Source organism: Podarcis tiliguerta, assembly GCF_965153285.1.
Source record: "Podarcis tiliguerta genome assembly, chromosome: 2".
NCBI lineage: Eukaryota > Metazoa > Chordata > Lepidosauria > Squamata > Lacertidae > Podarcis > Podarcis tiliguerta.
This window is the reverse complement of record NC_139535.1, coordinates 87809264-87834869: the sequence shown is the minus strand read 5'-3', so window position 1 is coordinate 87834869 and position 25606 is coordinate 87809264. Positions and strand designations below refer to the sequence as shown.

The window sequence follows — 25606 nt, the reverse complement described above, 5'->3', positions numbered from 1 at the left end:
GGGTTGAATTCAAAAAGGTCATTGCATGAGAGAAGCAACTTCCACCCCTTTAAAAAATATGCTTCGAAGGTTTGAGGAACCCCCAGAGCAGATGTGGGGTGGGGAGCAGAGGAAGACTGACAGCACCAGCAGTCGTTCTGCTCTGGCAATAACCATTATAAACAACCCACAGTTGTTGGAATACTGGTGGAGAATAAGGCAAGTGCCATAAGGTCAAAAGAGCCACACTGGTTGTCAGCCTATTTCTAGGCATAATTCAACTCCATGATGAATTTCAAAGCCTTTATATGGCTTAGGACCTGGGCATCTCAAAACCACCTCCTCCCATGTTTCTGCCTACCTATTCATGTAATTATTAGAGGCCCTTCTCTACGTGCCCCTGCCTTTTCATTCAGTTGTGGCACCCCATTTATAGAATGCTTTGCCCAGGGAGGTAACAACATGGCACAGACAGATCTTGCAAGCAGCAGATGAAGGCAAAAATCCTTTAATAACTTTTTAAACATCTTATTAAGAAACCCTCTAACTTTCCATTCTGACAGCTTTGGATTCACATCTGCTTTTAACAGATGTGTATCATTGTCCCATCAGGGGATTCTAGGGACAATGCCACTCATCAGCTTGCTCAGACGGTAGCGGTACCTTTTTACAGGTAGTAAATATGCCTCGTAACCCTGTCTCTAACCTGTACAACAGCTTAACTGCAAAAAGTGACCATGCAACAGGGCAAGATTCTTGCCACCTTGTTCCTTATCCATATTAACAACTACTTTATGGCCAACTTTCATCCTGTTATGTATCCAAGAGGTACTCTGAAAATCCATGAGGAAAGCTTGCATGGCATATTTGAGGCAGCACTGACACCACAGCTGCCACTTGAAAGAGGGGCATATCCATTCATCCACACACTACCACTATTCAATGTTATAAACTCTGTGACTGATGGATAACTTTCTCCTTCCCATCTTTTTTCTCTTGTCTTTTATTCTTCCTTTTGCTCATCTTTTAAAGTCACGTATCTTTGGTTTACATTCTTGGCACGTATTATCAGTTCCTTTCTTCTCCTTGAAAGCCTCCTTTCCTCCCACTGTTAATCCTGATCCTGCTTTTCTTCTGTTCAGTTAGCTCTATGACAGTAAGGGTAGCAGAGTGCTAACCTTTTGCCCAAGCTGGATGATATCAACACAATGGGACAAGCTTTGTTTAGTTTCTAATAAAGCACTTGGAACAGACAGACCAGCCATAGCTTTGTTATATACAGTATTCACTTCAACTGCTGCTTTGTCTCCTCTTCTCTGGCTCTCGTTTCACCGTTTAGATTGCATGGACCTGCTTGGTTCATTGTTGTGTACAGCAGCCTTTAAGACCTTTAAAAATAAATATTTCTTTTCACAATTAACGATGTTTAATTTTCTTGAGAGATATGTTCTTGCACAGAGGCTACTCTTCAAACATATGGAGAGGAGGCAGTTTGATTTACATGAACAGTCACAAAACGCCATAAAAAACACAACAGTGTGTATATAGAAACCTTGAAAAGTTTTCCCTCTTTGGCCAGAAACTGTTCTGGGCCAACTTTGTACCATAGAAAAGCACTTTTACTTTGATAAACAGAGTTGCTGTTCATGCCTTTAATTTTCTTTTAATTGATTTATCAGGCCCAAATTTGGCACCTGCTCTGTTTTTTCAAAAAAAACAAGGGGGGGGGGAGGTGTTATTAGGATAGCACAAAACTGGGCTGGAACTGCTCTATGCCAAGCCAAAGGATAGCTAACTTGGTTATTTATTTTCTAAGCATATGCTTTTGCTACAACGACTTCAGCAATGCAACTGCTCAGTGACCGAAACCAAGGTAAATTAAGTATGGTGTTGAAAAATATTTCTGTTCTCAGCACTGCAGGAAGTACTCACCAGCAGATTGTATATACACACATATCTTTTTTCTCTGTTATGACAATTGGTTTTAAACAAATTAAGCGAATTGAGTTTGTAGCAGGTCTGCGCAGAATTAATGGTCCAGGTAGAACACGAGCACATACAATGGCAAAACACATTTTTAAAAATGCAGATCTGGAGCATTTACAGTTTTTAATCTTTCTTAAAAGAGATAGGATACATTAAAGAGAAAAAGAAAAACACATAGAATATAAATTCATTCTTTTAACTCCTGACTGCAGTGTTCAAACAACTATTACAGCTTTTGTAACAGTGAACAGATCTCTCATTTTAAATTGAATGCCCTGGAATGACTGGGATGGCAGAGTGTGCCACTCTCTTATTCCACTTTCAATTGTCGGGACATAACTATCCGAAGGTATTGTCTGGAGCTGGAGGTCCGCATCTGCTCTCTGGTTATCCTAATCCGATTTCAAATGATTATTTGCTGACCTTTTAACTTAATTAAAGCAAAAACTTGTCAAAAGTTGTGACACAATACTCCACACATTATCATTGCCTCAGTTAACTGTGACATCTTTATCACTAGGTGTTGCTGGCTTCATTATACAGGCCGACAACCTATGAAATGTTAGCTAGTAGGCTTGTGTTGTCCAATAGGCTTCCAGCTCTTAGGTGTGTGGAATCTGTGACCCTACAAATATTGCTGGACCACAACTCCCATCCTTCCTGGCTGTTGGCGTTGCTGGCTGGGGCTGCTGAAAACATGAGTCCAAGAGCATACGGAGGTCCACAGCTTCCCCATCTCTTAAATGAACAAACTGGGCTCCAGAGAACTAAGCTGCTCTTCATCACAACTGAGTCTTGCAACAATACTTATCTGCATCTGTATCGTTCTTATTGCATCCTATCTTGCACTTATGCAGAGAACTGAAGAATCCCTCAGTGTTTTCCCTAAGTCAACACATTTTACTCCTAGGTTGTTCTATTAACTTAAAAACTGTGACATAACATAGTACAGACATCACTAGCAGCCAAATATTTTAGCTCAACCAAATCATCCCATTTACCTTTCTGATCAATACAAGAAACAGACAAAGGTGTTTAAATTTCAACCTGATATAATCAAGGCCGGGGGGGATGGGACACCTTTATCAGCCTAGGGCGTCGCTCATTGCCAACCTTCTGGAGGCCACATGCCAGCATTGGGTGGGGCCAGAAGCAAAAGGAGGCAGAAGGAGGCTCTTCTTTTGGTACAGTAAGCTATAGCCAGTCAGGTTTCTATGCACACATCTCTTCACCTAGGCAAGCAAGATGCATGATCACAGTTCAAGAACGTGCAAAAATGCTGGAGGGTGTGGGGCAGCATCAGTGAGAGGTGTGGCCTTAGAGGGAATTGGAGAGCTGCACTTGGCCCCCAGGCAGCGATTCCCCACCCCTGGACTAAGTGAAAGACATCGCCTATTTCTCGACCAACTAAGCCAACGTTGAACCGCAATAAGCTACACAGAAAATCAAGGCTCTTATAGAATCACTTGTGAATTCTGATGGAATTTATAGTGTAGGTGACTAATAGTGAAACTAAGCAATATTCTTTTGAACCAAAGGAAACAAGCTGGTGATTCATACTGTTAAATACCACCACCAAATACTGCATTCCTGTTTCTTCATTGAGTGTGACATTAATTTTTGTTTGCTTTTGGGAGATATGCATTCTTTATTGTTATCAGGCAGCTCCCCACTCCACTTGCCTCTATGCTGATAATTTGTTCTATGCTGATAATTTGTTCACAAGCATTCTATATAGATTTCCCCACCTCAGATATTCAAGAATTACTCAAAAGTGCTTACCAACTATATACTACTACCAGCCAACTATGAGGATCTAGCATTCTATCACCAACAAACCTCTCCTGACTCAACTTTTAAGGCAGGCATAGGCAAACTCGGCCCTCCAGATGTTTTGGGACTACAACTCCCACCATCCCTAGCTAACAGGACCAGTGGCCAGGGATGATGGGAGTTGTAGTCCCAAAACATCTGGAGGGCCGAGTTTGCCTATGCCTGTTTTAAGGCTACAACTTCAGATGCAAACTACCTGGTTTTTATAATTCACATAGCTTTAAAAAAGCCCCCGTTTCTGTGTTCTCCTTTGATGATTTTGTAGTGCTTCACAGTATTCCTCTTACAGTTTACAAATTCAGAGGGTAACACACCATTAATCATTAAATGAAATCTATTTGTGATGCACAAACTGCCCTGAAACACTGCAGTGAGGCTCCCTGCTGCTCTTTAACAGACACCTGACCCAATCCAAGGGTTGTGGCCCATATGCTGGTGCCCATTATGAACAGCAGCTGCTTTGGTGGTAGATACACCTGGATACAGGCCCTAACACATTGCTAAAGAACAGTTGAAGACATGTGAGCAGCCGAAGCACAGTGGTTCCAACTCAATCATCCCATAGTTTGTCTGAACCATTTCAGCTGGCTCAAGATAGTAGTACAGTGGACCCTCGAGTTACGTACTGCTCTGGATACGCAATGTTTGGTTTGCGAACGCAGCAAACCTGGAAGTGTCCAGTTATGGACTTTTTGGGTTAAGTACAGACCCCCCGAATGAATTTAATTCAAATTGGAGGGTCCACTGTAGTGGGTACATGTGTGTGTGGCAGGAAGCATTTTTTAAAAAAACTGCAGCAACAGTTTGAAATATTGCTTTTACTCTCCCTAGAAATTTAGCTCCAACAATTGCAAAGGCAATTTTTCAACTTTCAAGTAAGGAAGCAGCAAAGTGGAAGCTCAGCACTGATTTTGATAGTTTACAACTACACTTTTAGAAAGCAGGAATAAGTCCTTTATTGTTTCAGGATTTCACTTCTGTCTGACCAACATGCTTTGTTCCACAGGATGTTTCACAAAGGAAGTAGTCGCCATTTGTGACAGCAAACAAGGACAAAAGCAGAGGGAGTGGAATGTGTCCAGTTGCCCACAGGTGTGGGGTAGAATGCAAACAAAAAGAAAGTTTGGCTACATCTGTAAGAGGAGCAGAGTTCTCAGATTTAATTCAGATCTGAAAAGAGGACGACAGCAGAGCTTGAAGCAAAGTACAATCAACGAAACACTGATAGGCACATCCCCAGAAAGGAGATTGGACCCAGTCACTTGACAAAAGATCTCATTTCCATTTAACCTTCAACAGAACTAACAAATCATTGGCTTACTACTGCATCTCAATGAGAAATTTCATCTCTTGATAAAAATTAAAAAATATTACTTCCTTTTTCTTTTGCAATAGGTTTCCCCCCCTATAAAACCCCCTTCCCATAGACAGATCAGAAAGACCATTTCTTTAAAACAAGTGGGGCACTCTTTTCATATGGTACATACATCCAATAACTTTGGTATAATTAAACCCAATTTATTTTTAATCTGAAAATTTTAATTCTCTGCAGCTTGCTAACTGAGCGGCTGAAAAGCAGTTTTTGTTTAATATTTCTATAACTGAACAATCCAGTTTCAAAACTGTTTCCAACAATGCCAAGAAGAAACAGAGCTAAACTGGAGCACAGTATGACAAAATATAAACACGAAAATATGGCTAAGGACTCTCATCTCCTACTAATATTTCAGACTACCTAAGACCAGTAATATAGCTCGCAAAAAAGTCAAATATACAATTCAGGCTCACAAATGTTTAGAATAATTGTGCCTATGCATATTTTTTTTTTGGGGGGGGGGGAATGATATTGACATAAAGATACTTGGATTCCCATAGCACAGATAAATGCTCTCACAAAAAATGCACCATGAACACATGGCTAGAGATCTTTATTGCTTAAGATTTCATTGGCTCCACTTTTGATTCTTCACTAGTGGAATCCCTAAAACAACCAAATATAATGTCAGAAAGGAGGTAAAAGACAGAATAAGCAACAAAAACACCCTCCCAATTTACCACTTTCAGCTAAGTTGAAGAGGGAAACTGAAGAAATGTCAGGAGTCTTTCAAGATATAAAATGATAGTAGCTTGTTCTTTCTGAAGCCAAAAGACTTTTGGTTCTAAGAAAGACCCTCTGAGAAACATATTCCTCTGTTCTGAGAAGTGGTGCCTCAATGTGGAAAGACTATACAATATGCTTTAAAGTGTATTCTTAAACAATCTCATTTTTACTTTATAGATTTTAACCATCATATATCTTTAATCCAAGACTTTTGTAAATCTGTAGCTCCTGATTTTTGTTAAAAACAAAACAAAACTTTACATGGCTGTAAGCAAAAGTCAGAAATGGCAGGCGGTACAGATATCTAGCCAGCTGTGGGTTTTTGCATACTCTGCTTAGACAGTCCAAATCTGAAGACATATATGTGCCTTTGGTTCCCCTCTGTTCTGTACTGTCCAGAGGGCTGGGTTAGCTTTTTGAAAATTAAAAGTACCATATCAGCTGTAAAACAAAATGATGATATGCCTAGCCCACACAAAGTGGGCATTATTCCTGCCTGAACTGATTGATAAATGTGATTTGAGACTCCAGCTCTTTCCTTCAGTTTCAAATGTTGGGAGACAGACCACATTATGCATGTTCTCAGGGTGGAAAGTTTCTAATAAAACAGGTGTGCAAACAAAGAGAATAGTGGGAAGTTATTAAAGACCTCCCATACAGATTTTAGACATAAGTAGTTAAGGTCTGAACCTGCTGGAGCCATCCCAAAATACAGGAAGAAAAGCGCTCTTCTTGAGAATGGCCCCGGTTAACTCCGGAATCCAAAGATGCCCTTGATATATCCTGTGAGACCACTCTTGGCTTTCTGCTCCACTTTGTCCTCCAGGGGTGGTAAAGTAACATGGTTGAGAGCCAGGTCAAAGAACAAAGGCTTGCATGGTATCGGTTGGAATTCTGGCGGGAAATGCACCAGACTGGCTTGCTTGCTGACAAGAGAAGGATCCAGGCAGAAAGTCTCAAACCGTTCAGAAAGTGGCTTGATATCAAAGGAAACAAAAATCTCAGATAAGATTAGTTGAAACAACATTAGCTACCAAGTGAAGTCTAGCCTAATGGCCAGGCAGGAACCTATTATCTCCTTACCCATCAGTTCTGACTTTGTGGGTAACATGTCCAAGCCAGTGAGGCAGGTACAGTAAGAATGGATATTTCAGATGTACTGCCATGGAAACCTCAGAACCTTCTTTTAAACCAGTCCACGGGACAGTTTCTCTTCTAAGCCTGAAGAGGAAGTATTTTAAACTCTGCTAGAGAGGGTGTGTGTATGCATACTTACAGAAAGCTGACAGCTTCTCAATAATGAGTCAAGTGTAGAGTTGCACAAACTTGGTTAAGCGTTTAGACCTGTTCTACGCTCATTTTTCTTCTCTCTAAACAGCTTCTGAGCTGTCAGATTTCCTCCCAGATCTGGATGAAGGTCCTCATTATCATGCTAAATAGAGTTCAGGTGTAATGCCTGGGTGATTCTACAAAACTGAGCTGAAAAGTATTTTTATTCCTCATGGTCCAATGACACGAAATTCAAAGCTGTTTATGGCTGAGGAATGGACTTTCGCTTGCCCAATGGGACTTCCTCTTTCATGGTTCCTCGCTCCCCAGGCTAAAAAAAACACCAGTCTGCCCTGGGAGGTTGGGGGACCTGGGGCAGATCTGGGGGGTGTGGGAGCTGCAGAAGGGAGGAAGGGGAAGTCCCAGTCTATGAGCAAGCAGCAGAAATCTGCAATTAAATGTACTTGTAAGAATCTGTCTAATTTGTGTAACTAAAAGCATGCTTGTGCAAACTGCAACATGTGGTACATTTGCTGATTATGCTGAAATAATCTATTTTCCATCTCACTAGCTACAAAAACTGTCTTACCTTGCCATCCTTGACCTGGGATGGTGATTCAGTCTCATGGTTGTCACCTGCATCTGAAAAGTGCCACAAGAATATTTTAGGAAAATGCAGCTCCTAGCAATGCAACTACCTACAAAACACATCAATAGTATACAAGCATCTATTGTCACAGCTTTAAGAACATGTTCCTATTCTCTGTTGCAATTTGAGATTTATACGTAGTCGTCCTGTTTTATTTATTTATGTGTAATAGTGCCATCAATACTGCAGTCTGAAATTTGACCCAGGTGAGTGGGGGACAGAAGGAAGGAACGACTGCATGTTCACTTGAGTTACACCGGTTTCTTTTCAGTAGTGACTGAGAACTGTGAGTTGTGCTGAACAAGTCACAGAAAGGTATGATGCCTTTGAAAGTGAGGATGAGGAATTTGTGCTGCATCAGAAAGCCAGTGGAGGTTTCAGAAAAGGTAACAGAGGGGAATGGTTTTGGTGATAAGAGTTCTAGATATATGTAGGCAAGAGGTGTCCACAGCATGAACCAGAGAAAAGGCTACAATTTCACAATGCTGAAAGGGGAGAAGCAATCTATACAGAAGAAATGGAACCCACTCACCTAATATGGCAGCTGCTTGCAAGGAGTATTTTTCTGCATTCACTTGAGTGATCAGCTCTTGGACATCAGGCAGCTCCTAAATAACCAGGTCAATTATGTAAAACATCTTCCAGGTATTAAAAGTTTTATGCCATTAGCAAGTTTCAACCACTGTTCAAAAACTCCTCAGAGACAGAAGATCACCCAGAGCAGCTTCAATCACAACGGATGAGGAAGCAAAGCATTTACTGTGCATATACAAATACAATCCACAGTAGCCATTACAACCCCACAGCCTGCATCCGGCAGTACCATTGAGATACATATATTCAGTATATTTTCTGCAAGAAGAGGTAAGTCTCTGGAAGTCACAGCTGCATTTGCGCACTGTACCTTAGGATCTACAGAGCAAGAATTTACAAAAGCTAAACATTGTATTACTGCTCAGCAGTTAAAGAGCCAGTTAAATATGTATACACATGGCCTCTAGCTAATTGCACGCGGTCTTTCAAGAGCTTTCACTGACAACGTTGCTGCATGCTGAATGGAGAGTTTCATACCTTTAAGCTGTTCTTATAAGTTCCAGCTTGGGCCTGGACTTCGTTGGCATATTTCAGAACTCGATCATACAAAACAAGGGCTTCACTCCACTTCTTCACTAGAACATATGACTGTGCAATGAAAAAACACCTAGTGGGATAGGAAGACAACATTGGGTGCATTCATATTCATGTTAAAAACAGTTCAAACAATAAAAAGGATATAAAAAACAATTTAAAAGCAATTTAAAAGAAGCCCACTCTGCTGAGCAATTTCTTGTCTGCTTCTTGTTATCAATCAACTCAGTTCTCAGCATAATTGGTTTTCTGTTAGTCACAAAAGGGCTGCTTCTGAATTAGCAGAAGAATGTTGCCTGAGGAAAGCGACTTCAAATTCAATTGGTGTTGAAATAATAACTATTTGTTTAAGTTTCTGTGCAAGAACTTCCTCTGGGCCTCTAACATTTATATGTTATAAGTTTGTATTTTCCCTGTTTACTGCAATGAAATCACCAACAGACTGTGGAATGGCACTGCAAGAAATCTTCTGGTACAGCTTACACAAGAGCTCACAGAACACCACTTATACTTTCTCCTTCTCTTCTTGGTTCTTGGGATCCATGCCTCTGTATTCAAATATTAGCTGTTCTTTAGCTACAGGTAAACTGATCAAGTAACCTTGTTTGCTTGAGAATTACCTGTAAGCTTTATACACCAGTGTCTTTATCCCAATTTCCTTTAGGTAGCCTTTATCTTCTTCCAGGCCAGGAAGTTGTGGCAACTCTGCCAGATTCTTCAATGATGAAGAGAATTAACAGAAGGGGGGGGGGAGGGGAGAGAAACAGTTCTTGAATATAAATAGTATTTCATAAATCAGAAATGCAACTAGTGGTTTCCAAATGAAGGTATCTTTTTTGTAAAACAGATTGTTGTTTTTAAAATCAAATGGTATATAAATCTTGTTAAAATAAAGTAATGATAATCTTTCACTAAAACTAATTAAGTATGGCTTGGTGTGAATGCACAGCTGTCTGGTTGTTTCGCTGCTGCACTGTATTGAAGTAAGCCACAGTTTGGCTTAATGTGTCACCCAAATGCGAGCTCACAATTTAGTTGTCTCCAGACTAACCATGAAGCATAATCGAGGTTCGCTCTTCGTTTATGGCTCATGGCTAGTCTGGAGAGAGCCAAACTACAAGGGTGGGGTTGGACAACGTGTTAAGCTAAACTAGCTCAGCATGGTTAAACAGGAGCAAAACAACTGGGGAGAAGCAAAGTCACCACCCTCTTCTTCCCAGGAGCCCCCAACACTTGTGCCAAGTCACACTTTGGCTTAGAGTGATGTGTAAACCAAACCAGTAGTTTTCACAGGATGGTTGGTTGTTTCTTTAAGAAACACAAACATATGAAATAACTGAATAAAGTAGCTACAGCATCACTCTTTTAAACATTAGAATTTTCTTAAACCCTTTCCACATGCTCCCTTTAAGAATAACCTGCAATTATCAGAATTATCTATGTGCTAGCTGTAGTAAATGCTCATATAGGAAAGTGACAAATGCGTCAGATTTAGTCTCCCTACAATGAAGCCACATTTTCCCCAAAGACTTGCATCTCAAAATACAGGAAAGACTATAAGTATTTGGAATGCTGACTAGCTGGGACCGTGTGCTTGAGGTGGAGTCCTCTAGGGACAATGAACACAGCAAAGATGTACTTGCAGGAATGAACAGGCAGGAGAACAGACTCATTTTGAGACCACGAGGCTCTAGAATTTAAGCACTACTACAGGCTATACAGAATTTTCAGCAGAGGATTGTGATCTCTGGTTGCCAAATAATGCATTAGGATCTCCTGCAGCTTTATAGCACTTGTGCTTTCTGATCCCGATTTGCAAACTTAGGAAAGGATTAAGAAATATGGAACCAGAAGACCTCCTCCCGCTCCACTGCTATTACCTGTAAGATGATGTCATAAAGGCGTATCAAATCCTGAGGCCGAGGTGTACGCTTGCCATCTTCCTCGGGCTGCTGCTGAAGCAGCGCCTTCTGCAGTGCCTTTGCCATACTCTCATTGCGTTTGATGGCTGTGGACAGCTTGATGTATGTCAGATAACTAGAAAGCATGATTAAAGGAGTTTTGTTAAAGCCATTTCAAAACACCTGGACATACCATAAAAGCTTAACAGGCAAAATGGGCAAGTGAACAAGATGACTGTCAAACCTTCCTAAAAAGTTTATTGAAGAACTCTAGTCTGACCACCTTAAAGTTTTTCTCGTTGATATATTTGCAACAAAACAAACAAGTAGAACAGAGTTTGGAATATGTTTAACTTTGGCTGGTTTACAAACCCTTATTAGCAATGTTGGAATATTTAAAACGTTTCTTATATTGCTGGATTTGAATGATCCACAGTCACAAGCCATTAAGAGTTTAAGATCTGTTAAATAAATATTGAGAGTTTTCTCCAAGCGAGTTGTATGTCCCACACAAGCACTTCTCATGCAACACAGCTTCCCCTTCCCTCTTCTCATTCTATGTGCTCCCTCAAATCTGTTATGGGGTCTCTCCAAACTTACAGAACAGATTTGGTGGGTGCTTGGCAAGAGAAGGGGTGGGGAATTCCAATGTGCAAATGGGATGACTTCACAGGATACAACCCTAAATTAATATCTAGAAGGACTCCCACCTGTGCAGGTACTGGATATTAGTAACCTTTCCAGAATCCACTTCTGAAGAGTGTTCCCGCTGCTTCTGTTGGGAGCAGAACAAAGCTATATTGTATTTATTTGGGGAGCACACAAGAGGTAAAACAAAAACTCAAAGCCTGAGAGATACTGTACTACAATTTATTACATTTCATAAAGAACCCTACAGGGTCTGTCACAAGATGTTTTCTTCAAGCACTCAGTTAAAAGGTGATGCACAAGGACAATACTTTATCCTCACCTGATCTGGTTTCAGTTCTTCACGAACAGCTTGAATTGCATCTCGACACTCACTCAGCAAGGATTCAAACAGCCGCTCTTTAGTTTCTTCTTCTTCTGCCTAAACAAAGAAGCACCAGAGAAACACTGAAAATCCATTAGGCCTATGCTACTTTTTCTGAAATCTTAAAGGAGGTAAAAGCTCACACTAAGAATTCTAACAACTCAGAAATGCAACATCATGTGAAACTTTACAGAATGTTGCACTGCTGGCGGAACAAACTGTAGAAACTTGGCCCTGTGGCTAACATTTCCTGAGATGCACAAGGGAAAGTAGTGTGACTATGTTCAAATCACTGAAAAAAAGGCCTTCTATAGTAGTTTCTCATAAAAACTGTTTGTAACTGTTTCATCAGTGCTGTACCGTATGAACTGAGCAAGAAAAACCAAGAGCCCACCAGGATCATTGTTATATGTTTAGATTGTCTAGTTCCAGACCACAATCTTCAAAGGCAACCCCATGTATAATGCACTGTAGTAATCTACATAGATTACCAGACCAGAGAAACAGAACCTCGGCTGTCCCCATCCAGACAGAGATGCAGCTGGATCATCAGCTGCAGGTGATGAAGGGCACTCCGCACCATGAAGATTACTATTTATATAGTGCCATATCATAAAATATCAAGACCTCCAGAGTAAGTAATGGAATCTAGAAGGACCCCACAAGCTGCATACCTCTTCCTTTGTGGTGTGAGACTCCACCCAAAACAGCTTGAACCCCACCCATCCAGTTTAAAGAACCACCCACTAACAGTGTCAGCCTTTCCTAGATTAAGCTTCTGGAAGGCTAAAAGTTCCACTTCCTTGGTATACGGCCTGATTTGATTAGATCAGCATGTTTGAGAGCCATGGCTTGCGCATTGCAGGATTAGGGCTGAACTCCAGAAGCCAATTACTCTCTAGTTTCATTAGCCTGAACAGCCCTTCAGAAAACCTCCCTAGCAGTTTTGGGATAGGTTTGGGCATACTAGCTTTAATTGCTCATCCAACTAATGTTAACTGGATTAATAAACTTCAAAAATATGCTGCTTATTCTTCAGGTATATATAAAGAAGGTTTCTAAATATTAAGGAGGGACATTGGTTACTCTGAACCACCACAGAGACAAGCTAGACAAGTCTGACAGCATTCTTAGCAACACCCATGAGAGTATTTCAACTTCAGACATGCAAAGGGGAAACCAACTAAAATAATGATGAAGTAATAAAACGCCCAGCAAACAGAGAACAGAGCTTCAGGACTGGAATGGGGAGAAGGCTGAAGTTAGTGTATTGTTCACTCATGTTAAACATAACTATGGACAAGCACTGGGTGCACTGCAACTGATAACAAGCTCCTTCAAGAAATGGATGTATCAGCAAAGGTTCTTAAAGAGCAGAAGTGAAGGCAAAATAGACTTGAACTGGATTAATAGCTTGAATAAGTAAATACTTGATTCAGAAGCATGGTTACAGTTTTACTTCTCTGACAGTTGAGACTTTGAAAGCATTTTCTTCATAATGTTCAGCATCTGCCTAACAACACTTGTATATATTGTTGTGGGTGTATCCGTGTAGAGATTCCCTTTTAACTTGTACAAAAACAATTGTCAGAACTGGATATTTAACCAGGCTTTGGCTCATAGGATTGCCTCTAAATAAGACTCATGTATGATCCACTCAACGAGGATTCCATAAATCTGCTTACTTCATGACAAGTAACAAGTGCTGTTTCTCCATTTGACATGCACCAATGAACCTTTGCTGGTGCGAAGCTAGAAGTACCTTCAGGGAAGAAAATGGAAATACACTTTTTCTCCTGAAAGTTGCCCTGCAGCAGCTTCGTACAAAAACCCAGCTGGAAAGGGGGAGGGGAAAGCCCTCCTTATTTCTTCTCCCAAAGAGAAAAAATGTGGTATCTTTCCCTTCCCATTCAGCTTCTGCAACTGGCAGCAACAATTTGCTACTGGCTCATTCCTCCATGAAGGAAAAGAAACAGTTTTGCATGTTAAGACTTTTGCAGAAGACAGCAGCAGTCCTGCATATCCTAACAGGAAGTAAACACTCCCTTTGTTATTCTACAACAGGCATGTTCAACTCCCAAGAGACTGCGATCTACCCCCAGTATAAAAAAAACAAACTGGCAGTGATCTATCCCTTGTCATTGGAGGGAGGAGGAGCGGGTGGGTGGTGGGTGGATTGCCCAGAATGGTTGAGCTTTCTTTAGGAGGGGAGTGCCCAGAATGGTTGAGCTTTTTTGGGGTAGGATTGCACAGAGTTAGTTTTGAAGCTTTTCCCCTGTAAATTTTTGTACAGTGGTCCCTCGGGTTACATACGCTTCAGGTTACAGACTCCGCTAACCCAGAAAGAGTACCTCGGGTTAAGTACTTTGCTTCAGGATGAGAACAGAAATAATGCTCCGGTGGCGTGGTGGCAGCGTGAGGCCCCATTAACTAAAGTGGTGCTTCAGGTTAAGAACAGTTTCAGGTTAAGAACAGACCTCCGGAACAAATTAAGTACTTAACCCAAGGTACCACTGTACACGATAAGGTTGCCGCGATCTACCAGGATAAGCCAGGGTCTACCAGTAGATGGCGATCTACTGGTTGGACATCCCTGTTCTACAAGAACAGGGGGAGTAGAGGCAGCGATCCATGGCTTGTACTTTTGCAAAATTTGCATAACAGAAGCCACCTCTTTTTTCTTCTCCACCCCTATTCTATGCAGAGGGAAAACATTTATTTTCCCTTCCTACTGGGCTTCGGCAAGATGCAGCAATGGCAAGGTGCTACTTGCGCCTTCTGCAAAAGCCTAACACTTTTCGAGTTATCTGCACAAATAAGGTTTGGGGACAGGAGGGGCTGGTGGTGAACTCAATAAATGAGTTTGACGAGTAAGCCAAGACAAAATTTGGGGAGCGCTATGTACTTGCAAGTGTCTGCATGTCAACATGTGATAATTCCAGAAGCCAATCTACGTGTACTCACTGACTTGGCGACATGCCTGATCATGACAATTATAGGTCAGAAAATACACATCACTTATATCCTCCTACATTCTTTTTGGCCAAGGTTCAGCCAAGACACTGGAAAATCGTCAGCTACACCACCTGCTGATCACACAGCTCTATTACACAACTTTTCTGGGCGTAAATCTGCTCCGCCCCCAACACAAGTGGATGATGTACAGCTATCTAATTACACACAAGAATACAGGACTTTGACTACAGTAAAAATCACAGTGACAGATTGCAGGGATATACTTACCTGAGCAATAGCTGCTTCAGTATCAGCCATCCCCAGCAGGAAAATCCTCACTTTGTCTATCTTCACTGGCACTGTTCTTCCCCTCCATTCTACCTCACTCATAGTGGCTGCCTGCTTTGCTCGGGTTTGGGTGATTAATGACTGCAAAACAGAGAAGCTACTATTTAGAAATGCAAATAGAAGGTTGTATTCCCCACAATATTTCACTTAGATCTGTGCAACAGCCATGACGACAGGCATAAAATCTGCCCGTTTAAGTTGTAAAAAAATTAATCTGATAACACATTCATTTTTTTTAATAAGCAGTCTGTCCTATCCCCTAAAGGCAAGTAATTATCAGAAATCAAAATATTTAAAGTATTTTTAAAAATGCTCCTAAAGCCACTAAGGACTCTTCTGTTTATTATGCTTAGTCAGAAAATCCTTGCCTTCATAAAATTATCTAGATCTGGGCTGTCCATCATAAAGTCAGGGAGTTCTGATCTCTTAGAGGATCCCAGTGTTTTCCGCTGCACTTTTACTACACTCAGCACAAATGACTAAACCACCTTCAGTCATCATATGCACTGGGATGCGTACACATATATCTGCTTTGCTAGGTGGCTAGTGGGAGGAGGAGGAGGAGGAGAGGAACGTTCCAAGTCTTCCAGGACACAGCTAGGCATCTGCATATGTTATTCATTTTAACAGAAAAAATAGCTTTCCATGTCTGCAACACACACTAGATGGCAAGTCTTCTCTACAGCCCATTCAAGTTTGACACTATTGGTCTAAGTTCAGGCTTATGCCAACTTCTGCAAGAAAGGCTCTTTTTAAAAAAAGAGAACAGATTACCTCAAGTTTTTCAGCAAGAAGCCCCTCAGTGCCTCCAGATCTCAGTCTCATTTGCATTAGCTCACTAATAGCAGACTGGTCACCTAAGAAACAAATAGCAGTGCACAATATGTGATCTAGCACATTTTGTTACATTGTGAGAAAACAATTCCAAGCCTCGTGATTGCAAGTAGTAAATGTAAAGAACACTGGGAGACATGGTGCATTTGTGTCCTGAATATGTATGCACAAAACAGATATGCTGTAATGATAAACGCCAATTTGCAACAGTGGGCTGAGAAAGGCAACTCTGTAGTTACTGGCTATTTGGGGTTATTGGGTTGTTTTTATTTTGATTGTATATATTGTGGTTTTCATGTTGATTGTTTCTGTGAACCGCCCTGAGACCTTCGGGTATAGGGCAGTATATAAATTCAATAAATAATAATAAATAACTCTCATAATAATATTTTCAGCCCATGCTAAAATGAGATGCTGACTATGCACAAGAACCCTCAAATTTGCAAACCTTCATTCTCAAAGGAAAGTTACATATTATTCAGTTGCAAGTAGTTTCATCTGTGGTAGAAGACAGAACACGGGGGGGGGGGGGATTTCTCAAACCTTTCACATTAAAAGCTACCAATTTTTGATCTATAAAGGAAAAAGTACTGCTGTTTCTGTGAGGAGAAAGCACATGGGGTGGTAATTTCCAGCAGGGAAAAAAATGCTGGAAAGAGAAGGGTAAGATCCTCCTCACGTGAAGATTGCAGCTTTAGCAGCTTCTTCAGGAAAAAACTGCAAGACATATGTACTCTGGACTTTATTTTAAATGACCAGGTTTGTGTCAAGTATTTTCTGCCCCAAGATCAAAGAAAGTAATGGAAAAAATGGGATATTAATTACTGCATAGAAGTGAAGGGCGGGGGGGAAGCAAGCACCTAGATCCAACTCATAACCATTAAAGCCCAATTTTGATTCTTGTTTTCTCAGCTTTCTGTGTTCTCCAGCACATTTTCAAGCTCTTTTTTGCAATTATGACAGGCAGAACTATTCCAAATGAAAGCAGAAATTACCAAAACATCAAGCTGCGGGACAGTCTGGACTTTAAACGGTGCACCAAGCATATGCTCAAGTATGTATTACCCCTTTGATCTCTTTTGGCAGGCGAGCAAATGTAAACAGTACTAGTAGTCTTTTAAAATATTTTTCTTCTTGGTTTACTTACCAATATTATAAGCACAATAACGAATATTTGGGGAGATCTCCTCCACTCGCTGATTATATAGTATAGCCTGCTCATCTGTGAAAGCACTAGCCAGCTTTTCATATATGGTTCTGCAGCAGAAAGATAAAAACTTAATAGTTTCAATTTTACAACAATGAAAGTCCTTTCTCTTTAAAATAAATTACTATTACAGTACTGATCTGTTCTTACAAAGGCCTTTTAACTTTATTATCATGCTGCTCAGTAGGACAACTACTCTGGGTCCAAAACTGATGGGGGAGGGGGATTTATATTGGAACACAGAGGAGACTTTGCGTGGAAAAACTCATCAACATGTGATAGGATTAGTTTAACAGATTCATGTTAACAAAGCAATAGGAAGGATGGGCAAACTCACTTGCATTTGTTGAATGCCTCCATTGCTGCTTTCCATTCCTGACGCTCAAAGCGGAGCATACCTGTGAGGTATGCTGTATATGCCTGTAAATCAAGGAGGGGAGCCTATTAGTCGGTGCAATAGTACAGTCTTAGTCTACAGCCAGCAGAGACCGGCAACTTGCCTGAACACTATTCTTTTCCCCGGTTGCCTATATTACCTCAAATACCACAACAAGATTCATACAGTAAACCTGGCATTCAGCCCTAACATTTTACATCACTACATACATTGTACAAATTATACATTCATGTTTCGAATTCATGTTTTCAGAAACCTAGCTTTAGGATTTATGTGATGCTGTTTTGAAAGACACGTTACTAAGACTTGTGGTACTTACTGTCCAGTTGTTGCGCAAGTAGTCATGCTACTCCACCACACAGAGGGTGTTCAAGTAAATGAAAGAACGTGTGCACTATAATAAGTAAATCATTAAACTGCCAGAGTCAAATAGCTGCCTGGGTGTGATAAGTCACAAATCAGCATATAGAAGGATTCTAGCATAGATAATATTTTTGGAACAAATTCCTAAAGGATGTGTTGTTAATCATTGCTATTAGCTCAGGCAGCTAAAAATGGAATGCACATAGAGGAAGCCCAATTACCAGATGCTGAGAATGAATAAAAAACCTGTATCTAGGATGTTTCACTTGTAAGTTTCAGGTATTTTTAGACACAGTGCTAGACTAAGTAGAATTTTACCTTTTCTCAGCACAGCAATTTTTTATTCTTTCTTTTTTTCTGTGCTCTGCAGACAGTCAGTTTCCTATTCACTGAATACATAAGCTGGCCCCAAACTCCCACCTCACTCTTCTTGGTTCTGCCTCAATCAAGGAATCCCAGGATTTGTAAAAATGGAAGTCCCATCCCCTGTAGGTTATAGCCCTGCGGGGGCTTAGTTTAACAAGAGGGCTGCATTCATTTCTGGGCAACCTTCCAGGGGTAGTATGCCAGGAGTTGGCAGCACCAGAGGCAAAAGTGGGAAGAACTGCAAATGTGACTTTTACCTTTATGCAATAGGCTAGTTTACACACACACACACACACACACACACACACACACACCCCCTACCTCCCTATCCTTCACACCAAAAAAGGAAACAGCATTTATTAGAGTTCAATGACTTTCAGTGTTTATTAAAGAAGAAAGCAGGGCTGGTGCGAGATGTGACCTGGGGAGAATACCAGAGATGAAACAAAGAGACCCAAGTCCTTATCCCTGCTACTGTCTGACCATTCCCAGAAAAGGCTCATTTTATATATGGGAGTTCCACTGGAAATATTAGGTAATGGTTGCTACATCAGAATATATACCGCAAAATGTTACAGTGCACCTTAACCTCCTAGCAGGAGTGTTCCTGTTCAGGTTTCCAGCCAGCCAGCCTTACCCTCCTCCAATATAAGCTGCAAGGAGTTCAAGCAGAGTATCCCCTGGTTTTCTGTTCCAACTGACACTTAACATCCTGTGATTATAGAATAATAGTAATAATCCTCACCGGAGTAGGGGATTTCTTTTTTAGGGGCAGAGATAATAATTGTTATTTATTTTTCCAAACTTTATAGAGTTCTTCCAAACAGGCTGATACCTCCTTCCTGTTTCTCAGCCAAAAGTTGAAAGTGAATGACAGGACAATTATCTATGCTTCCTATAAGACAGGATGAAGATTCAAACTTCTGGACAGAAGGTGCGAAATGTCAGATTTGAACTTCCATAAATTGATATGCTACAGCCTGATATTTCCAAAAACCGAGCGGTGTTTAACTACTGCATCTCATCAGCACAATTATTTCAAGTTGCATGACAATTTCCCTCTCTATTTTTGCTGTGCATGGCCTGCACGCTCCCCAGATCTGCTCCAGAGAGTTGGGGAAACCCTTAGAACAGATTTAGAGGTTGCATGGAACAGGGTGCAGGGAAGGGTGTTCCTTTGCACAAGCCAAAATTCTTGCACTGACAAAGCATTAACTTAGCACTATATTGGATTCCACTCACCATCCTCAAATATATCACTCGTCAACCTTCCATCACATGTCCTTATATATGTAAATAACAGAGCCTGCTATTTCAAACAAGCATTTGCATCTCCTGACCTTTTTGCTGCATCTGCTATGGCATACTATAGTCCTTCAGTCCCAGGTAGACTACAGGAGGAAGCACTGGCTAAACAGCATACATATCGGCCAGCTGGAAACATTCTATGGGCTGAACCCAACCAGACTCCTGTCTAGGATTAGCTGCTATCTGCTTTATTTCCCCATTTTCTGTACTGGCTTTCAGATTAATGATCTGTCTCAGACTTCACAGACCACTATTCTGATTCAATGAACTATGTTATTTAACTTGGGCTTTAAAAGTCGCTACAAATATACTGGACATTCCTAATCTCCACAGGAAGTTTTAACATTATTTACAATTCAGATTCATTTATCCAACAAGAAACAAAATGTCAGTTTATATCTTCTATGCTATAAAAGGGTTTTGAAAGTTAGCAGTAACCTGAGCTTCCAGCTTGGTCTTGGCATCCACGCGGTTGCTTTCACACAGGCGCTCCAGCTCCTCAGCATGTTTTACTGCTTTGCGCAGGCGAGATAACAAGTGGAATCGTTTGCGAGGTTCTGTGTTGGCTTCCTGCTTAAGCTGCATAGCATAACTCCAGGCTCTCTCAGCATCCATCAGAATCAAGAGCAAGTATCTAGTGTAAGAAAAGACAAGACAGCTTAAAAACCTATTCCAAACAAATTTCTTTATTTTACTTGTGCAATAAAGACCCATGGAACAAGTTCTGCTGTGGTTAGGACAGATTTATCTACCCCATCACCTTTAAAGCCTTGATCACACATCCTGAAGACCATTCTCCTTTTGCACAACTTAAATTTGTAGGTAAACCACCTATTTTTTTAAAAAAATCTGCTTTGTTGATGTCTAATTGTTTTAGTTGTCAAATGTTATTGATATTCATACAAGTTGTATTCAATTTATTGTACTGGTATGTGTGTTTTTATTTATTTTTTGGTTACTATATTTTATCTCTTAAATGGCATATAAAGTCGTACCTTGGTTTTCAAACGGTTTAGTTCCCGAATGTTTTGGTTCCGGAACATGGCAAACCCGGAAGTGAGTGTTCCGGTTTGCAAACTATTTTTTGGAAGCTGAACATCCAACGGGGCTTCTGATTGGCTGCAGGACCTTCCTACAGTCAATCAGAGGCCGCGATTTGGTTTTCGAATATTTTGGAAGTCAAACGGACTTTCGGAACAGATTCCGTTCGACTTCCAAGGTACGACTATACATAGTATGTATGTATGTATGTATGTATGCATAAATAAATAAATAAATGCCAGTTTTGGATGTAGTGTAAAAACCTGGAGGTGGTACAGGTACCTTGAGCAAATTGTTTTGAGGTTGGCTGTGGTCCCTGTTTTGGACTGTGCCATCCACACTGAACTTACCAGGCCCTATGCTGCTCCTTGGATTAGCAATGATCAACACAGGAAGGGGGGTAGCTCTGAATTAGCTTGTGAACTTTTTCATTCAAGTATGTGGAATCTTCATACTCAAATCCCATTTTATCTAAAAGTATCCCAACAGTTAACCCAGCAAATCCGATCCCCAAACAAAGTAGAAAGAAACAAAGATTGCATTTTGCCCGCCCACCCACAAAGAAATTAGCATACAAATATGCATATTGAAGTCTGGTAGTCAGGATACTGATTTCCAAGTCACTACATTTAAAGGGGGAAAAGATCAGTAATCCACTTCAAAACATTTTTATAATACTGAGCAGGGCTGCCTACCGTATTTTTTGCTCTATGAGACGCACCTAGTTTTTAGAGGAGGAAAACAAGAAACAAGAAAGCAACGCAAAGCCTCTTGAGCGAAGAGGCAGGAGCGCCCCGGCTGCGCTCAAGAGGCTTTGCGTGGTTATCCCTGAAGCCAGGAGAGCAAGAGGGATCGGTGCAGCCTGCATTCGCTCCACAAGATGCACACACATTTCCCCTTACTTTTTAGGAGGGGGAAAGTGCATCTTATAGAGCGAAAAATACAGTGTTTTGAAGTTGAACAGTTCTCTCCTCTCCTCACCAGCACCCCAAATCTTCAGCACACAGTTGAATAATGTCACCCATGGTAATGGGGGAATAGCACTGCTAAGGTACATGTAGTCAAAAGCAACTGATATAAGCATGCGGCACCATTTCCCTTTACTACTGGAGGTTTCTGATTGAGAGATATAACCAGAAGCTTATAACTTTACCTGCCCCTTTTGGCAAATAAAAAAATCAGCACAGCTATTGAGCATCCTAGTACCTGTTGTCAGATAACAGTTCTTCTGTTACTTTCTTGCCTGTGAACTTGTGCCTATTTCCCATCTTGAAGTTAAGAGTTTTTCTGAGTCTTCTTAGTCGTCGGGAGCAGTAACCTCTGAAGAGAAAACCACAACTTTTTAGTTCTTACAAAGAATAGAACTTGGGCTGGATTCAACTAAATAGGTTCCAGGAGCCAATGCAACAAGCCCTGCTAGCCTAGTGGGGTTCCCCCTCCCCACTTTGCTTGGGAAGGCAAGGAGAATCCCCAGAACAGTGTGTGGAAGGAGGAGATGGGAGTTTGTTCCGTCTGGCAAGCTTGCACTAACAGAAGGATAGGATGTACACAATGTTGAATTCCATTTTTTGCCTCCTATTTGACTAAGAAAAAGGAAGACAGTAAAAACAAACCTAGAGCTATAATACATTTCATATATTAGAGGACACCATGTGTGGCTGTCATCAGTTTTTACAGTGGAAGACAGTTGTCATAGCCAAAATGTTAATAATCAGGAAATCTTGGCAGCCTACATGACAGATTTACAGAACTGAATGGAACCACAAAGCAGCTGCTTTAGAGTGGTGCACCAAATGGCTTATGGAAATGAAGCCTTTAGTGCCTAGGTAACATGCGAGTTCTGAGTAAGTAGCTTTCCATTCAGTGTTTTGCATACCCCTCTACACACCTGTAAAACTGTATTATATAAATTATATGTAACACCCATGCTAGTGCTTTATAGAATTGAAGAAAAAAGCCACCCAACAATTTAACGATTCAAATAAATGGGGAAGTACCTTTAGACGTTAAGTAGATACAAATTTTCATAAATAAGTGGAAGGAACAGGTTCTCTAAAACTAGGTATGCCATACCCCCGGAATTTCCCAGACATAGACCTCGTAAACAGTGTCTGGGTGGAAATCGCTGATCCAGGGAAACCCAGTTGTATGGCAGCCCATGTTGGTAGTGTAGATTTTGGTGAATTTCAATAAAAGTAGCTCAAAAGTTTGTTTTTTTTAAAAAAAGAAGCTCAACAATTTTGGGCAAAACTTTAAAAAGCTCAACAATTTTAGGGGTGGGGAGAGAAGCAGCTCAACAACTTTTGTGTCCAGATTTTCACTTTTTGAAATATGGCAGCCCTGCTAAAACTCCAGAAAGAACTAGCATCTGTTTAGACCTAGTCATTTAAATAAAGACAAAAGGACATTGGCAGCAAATCATTCCCATTCGTTATTCCTAGTATACCAACCTGTATCTCTGAAAATCACCATGCCGTAACCCATGTTGCTGTTGCGATTCCTTAACAATCTGAAGGACTGAAGAACTTGTTAAGGAAACGTTAAACAGGATGCTAAAGATGTATCATTAAAATGACAGTTGTTATTTGGAGCACATGTAAATAACTAACTTTCTATTTTGTAATATTACACTGATACTTATTTCTGAACTGGGAAAGTGTTAAACAAAATAAGTTTTACAGATTACAACAAGTAGAATTCACTGGAAAGCCAATACACCTGTGTATATCAATGTTAGCTTGAAGATCACTGTTTAAATTCAGTTAACCTATATTCTAGGAAACCCAATGTTTCCTTATATATTTATAAAGAGATATTTGATGATGAGATAAAGTTCAATGGGGCTTACTTCCAGGTAACTGTATCGAGGACTGCAATCATAATCATTAATTTGTGAGATTAACTGATCTGATTTATTACAGTTACAAAATAAAAACTGGTACAGATAGGCCAATGAGTATAGTAAGAGTACAAATAAATTCAAAAAGAAGACAAAAAGTAGTCTGTACTTTACATTTCCCATCTACCTTTTCAGTAACGCAAGAAGAGTAAACACTTAAAATAATGAAGTATCAAAAATTCATTGGGTCTTCTGATCAGTTCTTAATAAAATTTTAAAAATCAACCTTTCTAGGTTCCAAACGCACAATATAAAAAGCATGAACTACCGGTTCCCTCTTCCTGAATCTACAGAAACAAAGATATTTATTAAATCTTAATATTTATGGAAGTCAGCCAATTAGCAAAACAAAGAGTAGAGGACAATAGCAAGCAAGCATAAATGCTCTCCTTATTTCAAGATAGCTAATACTGCATGTGGCAATTGCACTGTTTGGGATATTGAATTTCTGAAATGGTATACTTTCCAGTAGGTTTCAGTGAACTGCTACAACTGTCCACTATGAACACTTTGCAGTATTTAGTGGTAGCTCTGGAGAAGGAGGCAAAAAATATGCCTTTAAGTTATTTTCAGGGACTGTTAAATTTTCTGCTGCACACAACACATTTCTACATGATCACCAGTTACTTTTAATCCCAATCACCGAATTAACTTTCAAACACTGACCTTTGTTCATCTGACAATTTGATGCTGCCCTCATCAATCCATAAACAACTATTTCACTCTGTATCAAAGTATATCTATTCCACAACAATGGCCTCTTGTCTCCCCCACTGTCTAAATTGTAAGCATCTAGGTGCAATGACTTTGTGGAAGTTTTTATTTTAAACTTGTATTGCTTGGTAAAGTGTTACATATGCTGGTAACACCAAGGAAAAATAAATTTCACCAAATGATCCACAAAGTTTAGCAAAATAACACCTTGGGCCTGGATTTCTTTCCACGGTATAACATTTCATTTTTATATAGCAGTTATGAATGCTTCTCCACAATGTCCAACAGAACAGGACTGCTATATCAGTCAAAAGAGTTTAGCAGTACTTCTATAATCTGCTATAAGGAGCAGATTACAAAGGAAAGACCCCCCACCCCCAGAAAAATGCGTATGAAACCAAATAATTCCAAATAATAACTCTTTCCTCCAAAAAGAGATCGGTAAGCAGGGCTCAGCTATCTTTGCTACAATTGGCACACGGATTTCACATTTCAACACTGCTTTTTTTCCAGGTAATAAGTCTGCCATGGCCTACTGCCACAAAATAAATTCCACACGGAGCCTTTCAGAAACAGGCGTGGCCTGCAAATCCAGGCGGTTTAGGGGGTGGTAGTGGAAAGAGAAAGTTCTTCTTAAATATGCCATATGTTGCTGGATCCCAAATCCATTCTGTCAAAATCTCAAGGAGTAACAGCCCCCCCAACAAAAAAAACCCCGACCACCCCATAACGCCTGGCTGAAACTGTACCCTAATGTAAAGCTAAGATGGGCGGGGTATATATAATAAAATTATTATTAATTATTACTAATATGCTGCTCTGCATCCCTAAGGTCCACGTCAGCTGCTCCCGCTAATGCCCATTAGGAAATCTGCCAGTGGTCCCTTCTCCGACAGCCACATCCCCAGCCCTGTAAAGAGCGAGGGGGGAGGCAGCGGGAGAAAGGCCCACGGAGGCCGAAGGGGCCAGAGCTTCCTGAGGGCCAGAGGCCAGGGCTGCATGGAGGGCTGCGCCGCTCGCTTAAGTGACACGTCCCCACTAAGCCCTCCCCAAACCCCGTCATGCCGGCAGGATACTTTCCAGGCCCAGGCTATCGCCGAGGCCGCCCGGTTTCGGCTTCTCATTCTCCTTGTTCTCCTCTAGGCCCGCCGCGGAACCTCCGCTGTTGCCTCCGCCGCTTCCACCACCTCCACGGCCGCTACCGCCGCTGACCACCTGCCGCTCAGCCGCCATCTTGCGCCTGTTCCACTCGCGGCGCGAGGCATCACGGGACGGGAGAGAAGAGCCGTCGGGAGCGCGGGGCGTAGCGGACATGG

At 40.9% G+C, this 25606-nt stretch overlaps 1 protein-coding gene and 1 long non-coding RNA gene across 3 annotated transcripts; one reads left to right on the top strand and one right to left on the bottom strand.

Annotated features, from left to right (window-relative positions):
- The first annotated feature begins 481 nt into the window (after positions 1 to 481).
- LOC310672573 lies at positions 482 to 5320 on the top strand. The gene is made up of 2 exons (XR_014508662.1): positions 482 to 3836; positions 3971 to 5320. It is a non-coding gene; the product is annotated as an uncharacterized lncRNA (long non-coding RNA).
- Positions 4730 to 25606, bottom strand: SRP68 (signal recognition particle 68). Of its 2 annotated transcripts, XR_014508641.1 has the most exons (17): positions 25367 to 25569; positions 23128 to 23194; positions 21884 to 21997; positions 20075 to 20270; positions 17540 to 17622; positions 17143 to 17252; positions 15936 to 16018; positions 15102 to 15242; positions 11817 to 11915; positions 11557 to 11621; positions 10826 to 10982; positions 9566 to 9660; positions 8889 to 9018; positions 8350 to 8425; positions 7758 to 7810; positions 6198 to 6875; positions 4730 to 6068 (listed from the first exon to the last, which is right to left on the bottom strand). XR_014508641.1 is itself a non-coding variant. In XM_083429907.1 (16 exons), exons 1-16 carry the CDS (start codon positions 25602 to 25604, stop codon positions 6648 to 6650), a joined length of 1935 nt encoding a protein of 644 aa, XP_083286033.1. In that variant the 5' UTR covers positions 25605 to 25606; the 3' UTR covers positions 4730 to 6647. The 2 variants fall into 2 exon arrangements, 1 of the variants encoding a protein (XP_083286033.1); XM_083429907.1 differs by having other exon boundaries at positions 4730 to 6875; positions 25367 to 25606.